Source organism: Amblyomma maculatum, chromosome 2, assembly GCF_055883805.1.
Source record: "Amblyomma maculatum isolate TAMU_Amacu chromosome 2, ASM5588380v1, whole genome shotgun sequence".
Taxonomy (NCBI): domain Eukaryota; kingdom Metazoa; phylum Arthropoda; class Arachnida; order Ixodida; family Ixodidae; genus Amblyomma; species Amblyomma maculatum.
In genome coordinates, this window is record NC_139345.1 from 150,128,804 (window position 1) to 150,144,487 (window position 15,684).

Below are 15,684 nucleotides of genomic sequence, written 5' to 3' on the forward strand. Positions count from 1 at the left end.
TGCTTTTTCAATTAATCATGGGTTAGGCTTGTCGATATATGAACTTATTGTCGTTTGTTCTATAACACTTGGATTTTTTATGAGCCGATCTTTTTTCGCCCTGTATTTACATTTTTTGTCCCCCTCGTGGACGTTTTTCCTGCTAGTATTTATTAGGTTGTTCGCGAATTACCAAAATATAGTTGCGGCTCAGTTCAGCGCTTGTTTGCCCTACTTGATCCTTCATGCTTTGTCCTCGTCTTACTACGCGCTGCAAAAACTGATGAAAAACCAACTAACCCAACATTTTCATGTGTTGTTTCATTCCTAAAAGCAGCTATGCTTTTTTCATCAGTTATAGCATATTCAAACAAATCTTTAGATATCTCTCGTGTATGGCGCATTCAACCTTGCGCTTCGCACGTGATGGTCTCGTATAGCCTATGTGCCACTAAACCGAGCAAAACTCAACACATTTTTCCCTACCTAATGTGGCTGCTGGCTCCATTTGCATTTCCCTTGATATAATTGCGGCAGAGCGCCAATGCTTTTGTTTTTCTGGGGCCGGTTGTACTTTTTTTAAAGAGGCCATGGGGGAGCTGGGTTGTCCCATTACTGTCATACTTCATCAGGCACCCTGTCTATATTCTTCGTTCCTTTCCATCAGAACATGGTGGACACCTAAACCGCTTTGCTATTGCGGCTATTAAAGCGAAACCGTTTAAGCGTCCTACTAACTGTTCTGAAGGGTGATCTGCGGAGATTGAAAGATTTGTGTACATACGTGGCGCGGTTTCATAGAACAAACAGCTGGTTACGCATGACCAACGGCCGTACTTTGCGTGTTTGCCTTTATAATTGTCGGCTTTATTTTGCCATGCAAGCACCGTGACATGATGTTGGGTTATCTAAGTCCCCCGCCGGGGTGGCGTAGTGGTTACGGCGCTCGACTAATGTTCCCAAGGGTGCGGGATTTGATCCCGGCCTCGGCGGCTGCTTTTCGGTAGAGGCGAAAAGCAAGGCGCCCGTGTGCTGTGCGATGTCAGTTCACGTTAAAGAACCCCAGGTGGTCGAAATTCCCGGAGTCCTCCACTACGACGTCTCTCATTACCTGAGTCGCTTTGGGACGTTAAAAACAAGCTAAACCGGTTATCTAAGTAAGTGGAAGGAAGATATTTTGCACATTCAAATTTCATTTCTTTCAGTTGAATTGTCCCTTGATTTTTTATGCCCTCGCTGCCACTGGAATCGCATAGCGGGACAAATAGAAACAAGGGAATAGAACGTTACGAAAACGATTACATAAAAAAGGCCTTGAAATAGTGCATAGAACAAAAGCCAATCGATTGTTCGCGACTTTCACTGCACACGTCATTCATGTAATAAATATTTATTTATTTATTTATTTATTTATTTATTTATTTATTTATTTATTTATTTATTTATTTATTTATTTATTTATTTATTTATTTATTTCTACTACACCGCTATGCCGCGCTGCAGCAGGAGTGGGTGATTAAGACATACATGCATGAAACATATTGTGAAGTGATCAATGCTAGAATGCAATACTAAAATAAATACAAGTTGCAATGAGCAGTGAACAACGGAAGTATGAGCCAGAGCGAAGTACGTGATCAATGGAGTGTTACAGGCATCTATACAAATGTTTATGCGTCTTGAATAGCTGTTACAAAACTGTCGAGATCCGGGAAACGAATATTTTCAGGTAATGCATACCACCATTCAATGGTGGGTGAAAACAAAAATGAATTTGAACACGTTATTACATGTGTAAAAAGGCGTCAAGTTCATGACGACTCCTGGTTGATAATTCTGGAGAAAAATTACAGTAATTAGGCGAGAGCGAGGCTGAAGAATGGATCAAGCAATACAAGAATTTTAGCGATTCGATGCGGTGAGATGCAGAAAGCGTTTTTAGTTTGTGAGGGAAGTGCCAAAGAGGGTAAGAAATAGCGGTCATAATAGGGAAAAATAAAACGCACTGTTTTCTTTTGGACAGCCTCGAACTTATTAATCTGCGAATGTGTATATGGATTCAAAACTACAGAAGCATAGTCTAAAACTGGACGAATTAGTGATTTATACATTAGTAGCTTTATGTCTACAGGGGAAATAAGTAATATACGCCTCAGGAAGCCTAACTTTTTAATTGCTTTGTTACAGATGTAATCAATGTGATTAGTCCAAGGTAAGTTTTGCATCAAAATGACACCAAGGTATTTATACTCGGGCACACTATTTAAGGTAATTCTCTTAAATAAATAACTAAATGTCGATGGAGATAATTTGTTAGAGAAGGACATTAGCACAGCTTTATCAAGTTAATCCTCATCTGCTATGTACTGCCCAACCTACCAAACAATTCTTGTAAGCAAAAAAGGCCATAATAACAATTATTATACTCATATAAACGCAGTCATCGGTGTAAGAACGAATGTTAGAAGAAATATTACTGGGCAAATCATTTGTGTATATTAACATAAGTAATGGCCCGAGGACGGAGCCATGAGGGACCCCTGATTTGACAATAATTAAAGCAGTCAGTGGAGCTGTAAAACACAAACTGGGAGCAATGTGATAGGAAGCTGGAAATCCAGTTAACTAGTTGAGGGTTATTTCATTTAGCACTGAGTTTAGCTAGAAGTTTAGGATGCAGTACGGTATCAAATGCTTTTGAGAAATCAATAAAAATTACATCGCCTTGATTACCAAGACCAAGGTTAAGTGAAATGTCATGCGTGAATTCAGCCAACTGTGTTACTATACTAAAACCGCATCTAAACCAGTGCTGCATGTTAGAGAGTAAATTACTAGATTCTAAAAATGACATCATGTGCTTATGAATGGTATGCTCCAACATTTTGAACGATTGTGATGTCAGTAATGTCGGCCTATAGTTAGACAAAAGCTGTTTATCACCAGATTTATAAAGAGGTAGCACTTAGGCTAATTTCCAAGAAACGGGAACTGTAGCAGCCATTAAGGGCTTTGTAAATATCACTGACAAATATTTCGACGACCACAATGAGTATCCAACCTGGAACGCGTTAGGAACACCGTCCGGACCTGTGCATTTATTTGTACCAAAGCTACGGTAATATTTAAAATGCCAGAACGACTTACTTCGATGTCACTATTTGCTTCGTAAAATCGTAAAACCCTATATCGACACGTGGTGGGACGGTGCTGTTATTGGAAACAAATACGGACAGAAAATATATATTGAAAGTGTTCGAGACTGCTGCCGGGTCGCTAACGACGTCGTTTACTATTTTAAACGAGGTAGATGAAGTATCACTGGGAAGAATGGAAGACCAAAATTTTTGGAGGTTACTTTTTAACATATCATGCAGATGAACACAAAAAAAAAACAAATCTTTGGCTGAACGCTCATTCAAGATAAAGCTCGTCCCTTGCATTGCGATATTTATCTAAGGTGGTAGGATCATTACATTTTTTGGAACGTCCGAGCCTGTGAACTCGTCGTAACAGATGCAAGATATCGCGAGTAATCCAAGGGGTGTTAGTGTTCTTTTTTTAATCTTGATAGGAATGAAGCGTTCATGATTTTGCACGATTTTACACGGATGCACGATTTTACAAGACATTTTCAAGGTAATCAACAAGAAACATTTACGTCATGGCTGCCTGACAATGCACTGAACATATCGAAATGTTCAGATAGTACATCAGTAACTGAATTGTCATCTGCATGGGTGAAGGCAGGGAAGCTAGTAAATGTATAGGGTGATTTGGAAACCGTATAAGAGAGGGACGATAAGACATTTTAGTGAGCTGAGATGCCGTCAACTGTTTCGCAAGAGGATACTTGTTCTGCGAAATCAGCACTTAGAAATACAAGATCGTGAACAGAATTTAACCTAGTGGCACTAGAAACAATTTCAAAGACAAGGAATTATTTACTAGCTATTTACGAACGGCGGAGTCATGGCCGAAATTGTGCATAGATGGTCAGTGGATACCAGGAGAAGTCGGCCATGCAAATGAAACTAGCAGCATCAAAGTTCAACTCATTCATGAAGTCAAAGACAGCATAAATAACATCAGCGGAAGAGTCGGGTGGACGATATATAACACTAATGATGATGTGTTTATTATCTGTATCCGATGATGTTATCCGTATCCGTATGTCTGTTGATGTTATCTGCATCCCTATGTATGCTATCCGTATCCGATTATATGTCTGTTATCAGTAAGTATCACGATGGCTTCTAACGTTTTTGAACATGGAAAGGCGCAACAGGGTGCAGCTTTCTGATATTAACGTGTTTTCCGCGAATCAAGTTGACCAATTCACAATTGCAGTGTCTCGCCTGCTTGTTCTACCGGTTTGTTCATTTTCCCATTGTGCAAGAAACCTTCATTTACAACTTCAAAGATAATATTCTCGCAAGAGATTACTACCATTGTCTAAATTCCTAGGCTGACACCGGAAGGAGTTCTGCAACTCCACCATAGTGAATCATTTGTAGGACCATCTCTACGATGTGACCATCACCAATACAGAGCATAAAATTATAAGCACTAATATTCTGCACATGGATCATGATATTGAAGTGCAGTGTACACTTACATATCACTCGCTTCGTCCGTATTTATGTAAACATTTTCCTCCTCATGGCTATTAGGTCGCCTTTCAAAAGCTCCACAATAATGCATACTTAGTGCGGTACAGGCAATGCATTCTCATGGAAGGATTTGCTCGGGGACGGAAACGTTACTGCAAGCATTGTGCATCAATCACCATCCTCCACACGAACAAGAGCCGAGGAATAAGCAATCATAAAGAGTGCTCGGCTCAGAAACTCAAACTTTCCGCTCACTGCATGCTTATGAGATGTATCGTGACAGCGGTATTCCGAAAAATGACATGACTAACTGGAAAATGCCTTCGTGATTGCCCACATTTAGTGCCACGTTTCTCGTGCGCAGTGTCCAATGGCTGCTTTAAAGGTCATTCTTAAGTTTGCAAGCACAAGAGTGAAGCTATAGGGGTAAAGGCTTTGTTGGTTTCGTCATTTGGGGGGGGGGGGGGATGCAAAGTAAGTCATAAAGGGCAGGTTGGAGATGTGCATCAAAAGAAACACGGCTCGGAGATAAAGAAAGCAGATAAGGCGGGATGTGGTGGTGATTTTTTTTTAGAGAAGCCGCCAGTAGGGGACAGCCAAGAAAAAACAACATGGACGGTACTCGTTAAAAACAGCAATCTCATGTAGACAAATAATCAGAAAGAAACAAACGGGTGTTAAGTAGGTAGTTTGGGCTCTAGAAGCAGAAAGGAATCCGTCTCTATGGCTATGTTTAGTGGCCATAGATATGAGCGAGGCAAAAAACAAATCTCTATAATAGTAGCCAGAATGGTACCTGCATTGCACTTGACACGCAGTTTCAAGTTCTGGGCAGTTACCTGCCCATACTTTCCGAAAGTTACATATGTAACCGTGGTATTTACAAAGTATCTACAATAGGCTGAAATTAGGAGTCTCGAAAAACACAAGCGCGAGTCTTTATGCATAGCTAATTGTCAGCGCGAGAGGTGCTGACCACGCAAAAGGGTATCCGCCTACAATACCTGATTCCAACTGTTTTGTTCAGAACGTTCAAGTAGGGTAGTAGTTACACACTGAACGAATTTATTTGCAGGTGCAAGGCAGGGAAGGCTTAGAATTAGGACCGTAGTGTGCCAAAAGAGAGCTCTTCAAGGATACTCTACCTCCACACAGCTGGCCCATGGCGGGAGAGTGCGTATGAGTGCAACTTTTCGCTTTAAATTGAGAAAGACAAGATAAAAGCAGGCTGCGTTTACTTTTAAAACAATAGCGCTAAAGGCTCCGTTTAGCAGAAAATTGGTCGTCGGCGTTTTGAGGGAAAAATAGTGCTGACAGGCGATATCTAGCAGCTGGCATATCCGAGTCCTGAGGGGTTTGTTGGAGTGTTTATCAAATTCCATGCGCAAAAATGTCCGTGCGCCCTTCGCTTGACCCGCACTTTAAGATGGTAGCAGGATTCATCTTAATTTGGCTACCTTAATTACTAAAAAAAGTGAACTAAAACACACTATCTTGCCCACAATACACACGCTACTAGAAGATTATATGGGATGAATCTGTTTATGAAATACGTTAATTTGATTTGTTCAGCGTACCTGGAAGAGAAAAAGAGCTAAAGGTCCTTTCGGTGTAAATTTTCACGGCGTTCACAAGGTCTCTGAGATGTCTCTTAGGAACTGGACGTAGGACTGCCTGATGTTATGTTTGGCAGGAGCTGCCAACTGTCTCCTCTCCTTTTATATGGGAGGGCGATATCAGAATCAGCTTGCCAGGACCCTAGCGTTCTGAGTCAAGCGTTTTATCCCTAGGCTAGGCTGGTACGTTCATACGACTTGGTTAAAGCGGGGCTTAATATGTCGGGTGGTAGCTTACGCTATCGCGTCATACCAGTTAAGTTAAGGTGGAGTTTAAGTGTCGCCCACGTTTTTCATAGAAATAACTCCAATTGCTTACATCCCAGTCGAAATCAAGAAAATATGGACATGATCAGGACATCTAGAGCGAACAGAGGATAACCGTTGGTCATTAAAGGTAGCAAATTGTCTTCCAAAGGAGAAAAAATTTACCAGGGGGCAGGAAGAAAATTAGATGGGTGGATGAGGTTAAGAAGCAGCGCTCAAGTGGATGCAGCTAACAGAGGGCCGGGTTAATTGGGAGAAATTTGAAGAGGCATTTGCTCTGTGGTGGGAATAGTCCGGCTGATAAGGATGATGACGACGACGATGACGATGATTCTTCAAAACCTGGTCTTAACCAAACAAATTGGCTGTGATTTAGCTCCTTATTAGGTTAGGAATACTTCCATGGCTGCGCTTATGGTTCAGCATGAAATGTACCTCATGGTGTAGGTTGAGATGTTCAGCTTTGAGTAAAGACATGGCACACAAATGAACAGCTAGTCTTATTTGCCTTTAATAATCCTAATGAATACACTACAGTAGTCCGTAAAGTAATGAAACTTGGTATCAGTTTGGTTAATCACATGTCCATCTTCTGCTGCAGGTCTGTGTAACACAAGGTCCAAACTGTTTCCCCACTGCGTTGTACTTCTTGGTCGAAGATGGCTTAACTGTAGCAGATACTTTGTCTTCACCGCTTCAATGAAAGCATTGTCTCTCCTTGTGTGTTTGTTGAACTCTCCAGTACACAAGGCCAACTGTTTCACAGATCGGTTCGGCATGCCATTATTTGTGTGAGTGTTGAAGTCCCCAGTACACAAGACCAACTGTTTCACAGATCGGTTAGACATGCCGTTATCATTAGAAGCCATTAGATTGGTTAAAGCGGGGCTTTATATGTGGGCTGGCAGGAGCTGCCGACTGGGGTATCTCGTTTCACATGGAACTGTTATGTCAGAATCAGCCTGCCTGATCCCTGGCATTCACATTACCGCTATAGGCAACTAAGGCGCGTTCGTACGGCTTGGTTAAAGACGTATTCGGCTCGGTTGCTGCTCAAGGTCAAACGTGACCCTTCCCGGTACAACACGACGGGCTAAAACCTGGCGCAGTGTTGCTAACACAATAAAAGGTCCGTATATTTTATATGTACGCCGTAGCTATGGCTTAATATGCTTAATTAACGCAGACAAATGAGAAAATGTGGGAGGCCAAAGCAGGGGTTAGACAGATGCTCCCTGATTTAGCAGCCCAGTTGTGAGTTTTGAGGTGTAGCACTACTACTACAGGCACGCCACTGCAGATTTGGAGGCTCAACACCAGTGTCAAACTGCATATGCTGTACAGCGTGTTATCCACTGTCACTGCTCACTTCGGGTACCTACTTGATACAGCCGGCGTCCTAAATATAGGCAATGACACTTCAAATTTCCTCGCAATGTCCATGGTGGCGACGACGTTTCTAGTGTCCTCGCCACCAGTACTATGCCTGGAACCCGCGCGTTCTATCACTGACCTCAATATTCAGACGCTCACGCTCAAGTTAGTGACTGAATGTAGCTTGGCGTGGCAAACCACCTTTTTATAAAGCAACTTTCACCTTATTTTTGTTCTAGCGTTTCTGTCCTTCATATTCCATCATTTTTAAGTCAAAACCTTTAATGGCTCATACGGTCGATCGCAGAAAGTGTCACACTTTGTGGCAAACCTAGGTCACGTGATGCCACCAAAGATGACGTCCACCATAAGTCAAGGTGGGCCACCTTTGGCCCACGCCCCCTAAAGGCGTATTAAGGCGTAAGCCTTAATACGCTTTCGCTACGTGGGAGACGGTAGCTGGCAGCTGACATGGCCGAGCACTAGCTAAGCCTAGGGCTTCCTGATATTACGTTTGGCGGGAGCTGCCAACTCGGTTGTCTCCTTTCATATGGGAGGGTGATATCACAATCAGCCTGTCAAAACCCTTGCATTCACTTTATTCCTATAGGCCACGCAGGCCCGCTCATACGGCTCGTTAAAGCGGGGCTTTATATGTTGGCTGGTAGCTTAAGCTATCGCGTCATACCGATCCAGGAATCCGTGGGGAGTCATTCATTTGGCGCTTCCTCGAACGCCGCACCACGCAGCCTACACAAGCAGACCCAGTAAAACCAGGAATTAGCAAAGTTCCAAACAAAGGCTTTCGCTTTATCGCAATTTATCGGTTCAAAGTGCCACACAATGTTATTTTTTTATTTATTTCGGGCAGCATTTCATTCTGCAGGGAGATCGATAACCGGATTCCTTTACTTCTGTAACAGTTCATTCTTATTGCTGTTAAACCGAAAGTTCGCGCCGGACAGAAAGCTAAGATAATCACAGGCGGCTTATTATTGCATGAAAATACAGCATTATATCGACAAAGAAATCAGTGATTCATCCGCAGGTAATAATTATTCGTGGAAAGAAAGCAAACACATAACCGCATGCAGAACTGGGTGTTAAAAAAGTTTACTGATTTTTTTATCGTATAAAATCCGAAATCTCGAATTATACGGAAATCTGCGGAGAAAGAAAGCAAAAAAAAAAAATGATACCAAAATGCGAAAAAGTATTCTTTGGTATTCTTTTTTTTTCATTTCCTTCCTACCTTCGATTATATACTTACTCGCGGATAGGTGGATATCGCACTGTTCTTTCTGAATAAAAACACTCATTATGGCTCGGCAGCGCGCCTTTTGAGAGGCTCCAACTCGAGAAACGAAGCATGGCTCCTGTCTTGAGTACCATCCACTAAAAGCGGGAGCTATTTTTTCGCTTCTGTTAAGAGCTACTGCTTGATAAAGTGTAATAAAACAGTGAATAGCAGCACGAAGACATCTACGAATAGAAAAAGTATTTGGGACGTGCTCAAGGGCGCAAAGGAAACAGTAGAGTTGACTCGATAATGAACTCGAGCTATGATCGCTATAAAAAAAAAAAATCGAGAAGAGCAGCTGACAAAGAAATGACGGCCAACGTCATCCGTCCGGCCGACTTAAACAATGGGGCACTGGCGACGTAGTCTAAAAGAAATGGCGCAGTGGATGGCTTGTTCTGGAAGCGAACTGCATTCTATGGAGAGGAAAACGAGGTCTAGGGCGGCTGAAAGTCGTTTGGGGAAATGCGACTAAAAAACTTGATGACGTAAAGGGATGACGTGGATAGCGCAGGCCTTTCTACAACAGTGTACGAAACTCGACTGATAGTTATGATGACCGCGATAGGAATAGCCACGGTGTTTTCCGTGACTAATTCTAAGTTCATTCGTGTAACATTTCGGCACGCAAAGGTAAACAGGCGGCAACAGGCTCTGTCGCGACAAGCGTCGAGTCTAGCAGATGCATCATCCGTGTCTCGCCTGACTCCAAATCTCTGAACATCCAGATATACAGTCCCGAGGTACCGAGGAATTTCGTAACCCAGACCTTCATCTCTGCGTCGCAGGCGAGAATTCGGTATTCAGTATGCGTCCCTTTTAAATGAAAAAACACGGTTCACGACAGAACGACCAGCACTGAATCAAAGAGCCTTGACACAGCACGGGAGCAACTTGCTTCATGCCAAAAAGAAAGGTATTAGTACTTCTCGGCACAAGCCGCACTTTACCACCTACGCTTGGTAGGACATTCATCCTAGTTTAGGCCTCTGCGACAGTCTTATATCCTAGCAAACTTCTTGGCGCTTTTCCCTAGCCCTTCACGAGGCAAAACTGGCTGCTTCGCACTGCTGCGACCGACGGAGCAGGAAGCCAGGGCTGATTTATTCCGCCCCCACTTGGCGACAGCCGGCCGCTGCTGCTGTACACGCCGCAAACCACTCGGCAGTGGCGCGCGCTTAGCAAAGAGCTGCCTCTTCGCCGCCTACGCTGAAGGGAAAGCCTCTCGAGAAGCCCTCCAACAAAGTGGCACTCGTCGCTGATGTATGTCGCAAGTGTCGCCGCCTGTTCCCAACACGAGTTCCTAGAGAGGACGCTTATTTGCGTCTCGCCTTAGCACGGCTAGTTTAAGCGTGGCCTGGGCTCAGCGACTGCATCTGGCTCTCAGGAGAGGGCGTACTGTTTACCAGGGTGCCCTCTGTATCGGTGTGCCTTGGGTTGCTCCCGAATATGTGCTCCACAGGGTACACTCGCTGCTGCCAAATCCTGGCAGTGTGAGTTTTTAAATTCTTTTGAACCTACTGACGGCACTACGTTCATTCGCGGCGCCTCATGACGAATCGTGACGAACTAACTCACCCGAACAGCTGCACTGGAAAAGTTGGCTTACATATACGGTGTACTGCGTTTTAATTACAAAGACCACTTTCACCAAGAACGGACTTTCTGCTGAAGAAAACAGACCGAAAATACGAAACACGGTGTCGTCATTATTTTTTCGCGCGCAGATCTCGTAGCCTACGACACATCGCCATTCAACTCAATACAGTTTCAGCAGGGACATTTCGGTAAGGCCACCCGAATTCGAATCAACTAGTGGACGGGTTTTAAAGTTCGAAATTCTTGGCAATAAATGCGTCTTCCTCAGCCGAGCAACCGCCAACATTTTTGGAAAAAATATCACCGATGATTTATGGTGGTTAGTAGGTCAAATGCGAATTAGAGGCACAGCCCCGCTCAGGCTTTTCGAATGTCCCGACTGACCTCATTTTATGCGTATGACATTGTGTGTTATGGTGTGGAAAAAGCTTTTAACGCGTTAAAGAAGAAAACACACTCTCCGTCTTTTGCTCTGTACTGAGTCCGTAAAAGCGCATTTGTTTCATAAACTTCCAGAGTCCCTTCAGAAGCCTCAGTTTTTATGGACAAGAGGAATGAAAAAAGCAAAACTGTGTGGTTCAGATCGAATAATGGCAGATATATTCAAGGGAGGAGAGACTGTCCTACTGGGAAAATGTCCCCCGCTATGTATGCAATGTCTTTAACTTCACTATCCTTTCCAGTATTTTACATCTTCCAGAAGTAATGCTAATTCTCAAATTACGCAAGTTCAACACCTTCGACAGTTTCCAAAATCAAACATTTAAATATTTCGCTTTAATTCCTTTCCCTACATGTGCGGTGGCTCGCTTAAATGATTGAGGTATACTACCATTGCCGTATCGTTTCCTGCATTAGTTCGAACTAATAGTTTTGAGATCTCGAACAAAGAAATCCACTCTGGACTTCACAAGAAATGCTATATTATTGACCACGATATTTTTGTTCCTAACGCGCACATGTAGAACTAACTTTATGTGTGCAATTTTCTCAAACCAGTTCCCAACGATAGAAAATCATGTGCACCTTCCTTGGTTTCCAAAATTAGTTTAAATTTCTGCTGACTTGCCTAGCAAAATGTTATTTGATACTGATTACGCTTTGAACAGAATTAGTATTATTTCCGTTCTCATTGTTATTCCAACTATGACGTTACTATTATTCTATTAAAATATTTTTTTCTTTTTCCACTGTTCTTATTCATCACGATTGTAATATGCACGTTTCTATGAAAACTATTCGCAGGTTGTTCTCCTTACGGTATCGCAAGTTTGGGACCTCTTCTCGCATTTGAAGATATGCGTACGGGAATAAAGTGAAATCAAAACCTCAAGAACGCTGAAACATTTGATGAACGCAGACATTGCACAATAAAAGGAATGTCAACGGCTTGCACATGTACAGAACGATCAGCTTACTGCATGCTACGCACAAAGTGTTTACTGCGTCGAGCGCTCATATATTTAGAGCGACCTTAAGCTTCACTCGACAAAAGCAGCAAGCAGGCTGACTCCCTCCCATAAAGGATGACTGACAGCAGGCAGTAATAAAAGTATCAATTAGATGATAGAAAAACTCACCCATATTGCTTATAGCCTTTACCAAAAAAAACAAAATATTATTCTTCAAAATGATGGGAACAACCCAGGAGAATATGAAAACCGTTGGCTCAATCAGTACGGGAAAGTTGCGGCCTTTGGACGACGCTTTGATGTATCAGATTATACGTCTCGAACGGCATTTGGAAAATTCAAGAACAAGATCTGAACGCTTTCACCGGTATCGTGGCAAGACAAGACCCAGGCTGTAAAGAGAGATTCAGCTCCACAATAAGACTTTCTTTAGTTGTATAATAAAGAGAGAGCATTTCTCCATGGCGAGCCCAACATGACCTGGAATAAAAGAAGTGGAACTTTATCGTGCGTCAAAGTTTCGCTTTTTGCCGTCCTCGAGAGAAAGCATCGAAAGGACCCTCTACGCCCGAACTCAGGAGTACAACCAACCGGCCCAACTCTGCAAGCCTGGCGAACCCCGCGTACAGCAGAACCTACTGTCGGGAAGTTATTGGGAAGTAGGCCGGGCGGAACCACGTTGGCTGCCGCCGGTTCTGCACAGCCTCAAGCCTCTATCTCTCTCTCTCTCTTCTAACAATCTCTCTTATCGATGTCGCACGAGAGGTGGAGCAAGAAGGAGGAAGGAGGGGGGGGGGGGAGCTGGCACATTGAACCCGACGGCCCCTTCCACAGGCCGCCGCATTACGTAGATCGGCTCCTAAGTGAGACACACCAAGCTCTCGCTAATACAATTTGCCCTGTCAGTTCGAGCGCCTCCCGTTTGCTCCCACCCTTTCCACTCACCACCCCATTTAGGTCATTTTTATCGAGCGGTCTTTATTAGCAATGTAGAAGCTCCAAATATTACTTGTTTTCAAGCGAGATGCATGTAAAGCTCATTAGCACATTGTTTATTTCTTTCCTTAGTTTTATATAGGAGCACGAGATAAAGACGACGAGACATCACATTCCTATTCCTTTTACTTATGGTTTTCATTATTATGCGTTAATGTAAGCTGTTATTTTTAATGGGCAGTCACAGAGTGAATTTACGTGTCTTCCTATTACCACCAGCGCTGTCCTCACCGCAACAATGTGGGTGGCGTCACACGTACCCTCCTACCCGCAACCGGCGCTGGAGCTCCCTACGGCGCAGCCTCAGTGCCCGGTACCGGAGTGCGCAGATCACAGCCAAGGCCACGATGGGGAAGCACGTCACCGATGACAGGATCGGGATCAGCACGGGCCGGGCGTCCATCGACACTGCGCATTGTCACCAGGGGTGCAATCAAATACTCACCAAATACTCACTTGTTCTCACCCACTTGGCTCAGCGTACAGCTTTCCCTGTCGTACTGCCAGCATTTCTCAGCACGCTGGACGAATTCAATGCATTTCCTTTGCAGGTGGTGCAGTTGTTACCATAAAATCAAATGGAAATGACTAGAATCATGGAACTTTCAAAGGAGGCCCACACTTCCATGACAGATTCGCACAAAAATGAACCGAGTGTGGAAGGCTATCGTCCTATTGATTAGAACTGCCTTTAGACGGACATACCCTAAGAACGGGGCCCGATAATAAGAAACTGGCTTTTAGTTTACTAGCTACCAAAATCATTGCAAATTCCACGCATTTATTGAGTGTTCAGGAGCCTATAAGAAGAACGGTAGCACCATGAACGGAGACCAGGGGAGGAGCACTTTACAATTGCACTACCTCGCCACTGAGTGTGCACCGCCCGAGACAGCGTGTTCTCAAATATCAGAGCGTTAATAAAACTTCCAACTCCCGACCAAAGAGTGTGCCGTTTTGTACATCGCTACTGGGCGAGTTTCTTTAATTAACCCCTCATCAAATAAGGCTGCCTTGGACGAAGGTTGTGCATCAAAGGAACTGTAGCGCTTGGTCATGTGCATTATCAGCATTTTTATTTTATTTATTTATACAAAATACCCTTAAAGGCCCTCACGGCTGACAGTAATGCACAGGAGGGGCCACAGGCAAGTAATAAAAAACAGAAAAAAAACTGCGAAGAGAAAAAAAAAAACACAGCACATGACATGCGAAGGAAAACATTAATTAGTTATAACTAACATTAAAGCAGAAGGGAAGAAGAAACAAAATAAACAGTATTTGAACAGAGAAGCAGACGGAAAACCTTTCTACGTTACATTGCTTTCCTTGGTAAACATGATGGGCATCGAGGACTGGTCTGATTACGCTTCGCGGAATGATCGACAGCAAAGAACGCAAAGGGTTTTCAACATCCCCAGAAAGCTTCGCCTGCTAGCGTTCAAATTTCTAGAACATTAACGTTTCCTGATTAGCAATTAGCACGCGCAGATCAGCGACCGGTTTCGTTACCCTGCGTTGGAAGGTATATGTTCCACAGGTCGATCCAGATCTGATTGACATGTTTTTCTGCTCGATGAGGGGCTGATCATTCTACAGTGAAGATACCCTGCGATGGAAAGTGTATGTTCCGCAGGTCGATCCGGATCTGATTTACATGTTTCGCAGCTCGCTGAGGGACTAATCACTCTATCATGAAGAGGAAATTACTTTTTTTTTTTTTCAATTTTCAATCAGGTTCATTTCCTCCGGAGCTCGGAGGGTAAGGTACCGTAATTTTCAAAGCCGTCATTTAGGACATCGATCTGTAACTGTGCTCAAACAATTTCGCCGATGCGCGAGCATTGTCCTTTGTTCATACGGCAGTCACAAAATTTCGAATCCAGTTCATTTAGAAAAGGCCCCTACAGCTTATCAGAATAATGTGACGTGTACTAGCAGTGCGGTCGCCTGTTTGCGAGACCCCCTTTAGCATTCCCTTTTCTTCCATAGGTGTCCAGGAACCAACTCTAAGCAGTTCACTTGAGTGCCACAGTTTGAACTAGACTGTGAGCTAAACAAGAAGTTTTTAAAAAAAAATCAAATTTAGGGTAATATTAACGTGTCTAAGTGGAGATTCGCGTGTGATATATAATTAAGGCCTTTAGATCCATTAGCTATGATTCTCACTCTAAACATGAGTGCAGCAGATGCGTGGTTTCTTTATCTCTTCATGAGGTTAGCCTTGAGGTTATTCTCCCAGCACTTTTTCCGCCGTACCGGCACCTTGTATTAGTTTCCGGAGTTTTGGCACAGACTTTTCTCACAGATTAGGCGAAGATTTCTCCACCGCAGCGCACGCAAATACCTACAATAGTCAAGTGTTATTGCCGCCATTTCTAGTCAATACAAGAGTATTGAAGGAATTCAACAAGGCGTACAATCTCCTTTATAATATGACTTGTTTCCGCACGGGTTAAAACGTAGCGTGGCCCTCTCCTGTCTTGTTGGAAGAAGAATGACAGCCCTCTCTCCAACTGCTATTGTTA

The 15,684-nt window shown here is 43.4% G+C and overlaps 1 protein-coding gene across 1 annotated transcript in view; it reads right to left on the reverse strand.

Moving 5' to 3' along the window:
• LOC146200163 (uncharacterized) overlaps window positions 1-15,684 on the reverse strand; it is a 93,597-nt gene that overhangs the window by 20,662 nt on the left and 57,251 nt on the right. The window contains exon 3 of the mRNA XM_084595391.1: window positions 13,417-13,564. Coding sequence (XP_084451517.1) covers window positions 13,417-13,564 — 148 coding nt within the window. The remainder of the gene's footprint in view (window positions 1-13,416; window positions 13,565-15,684) is intronic.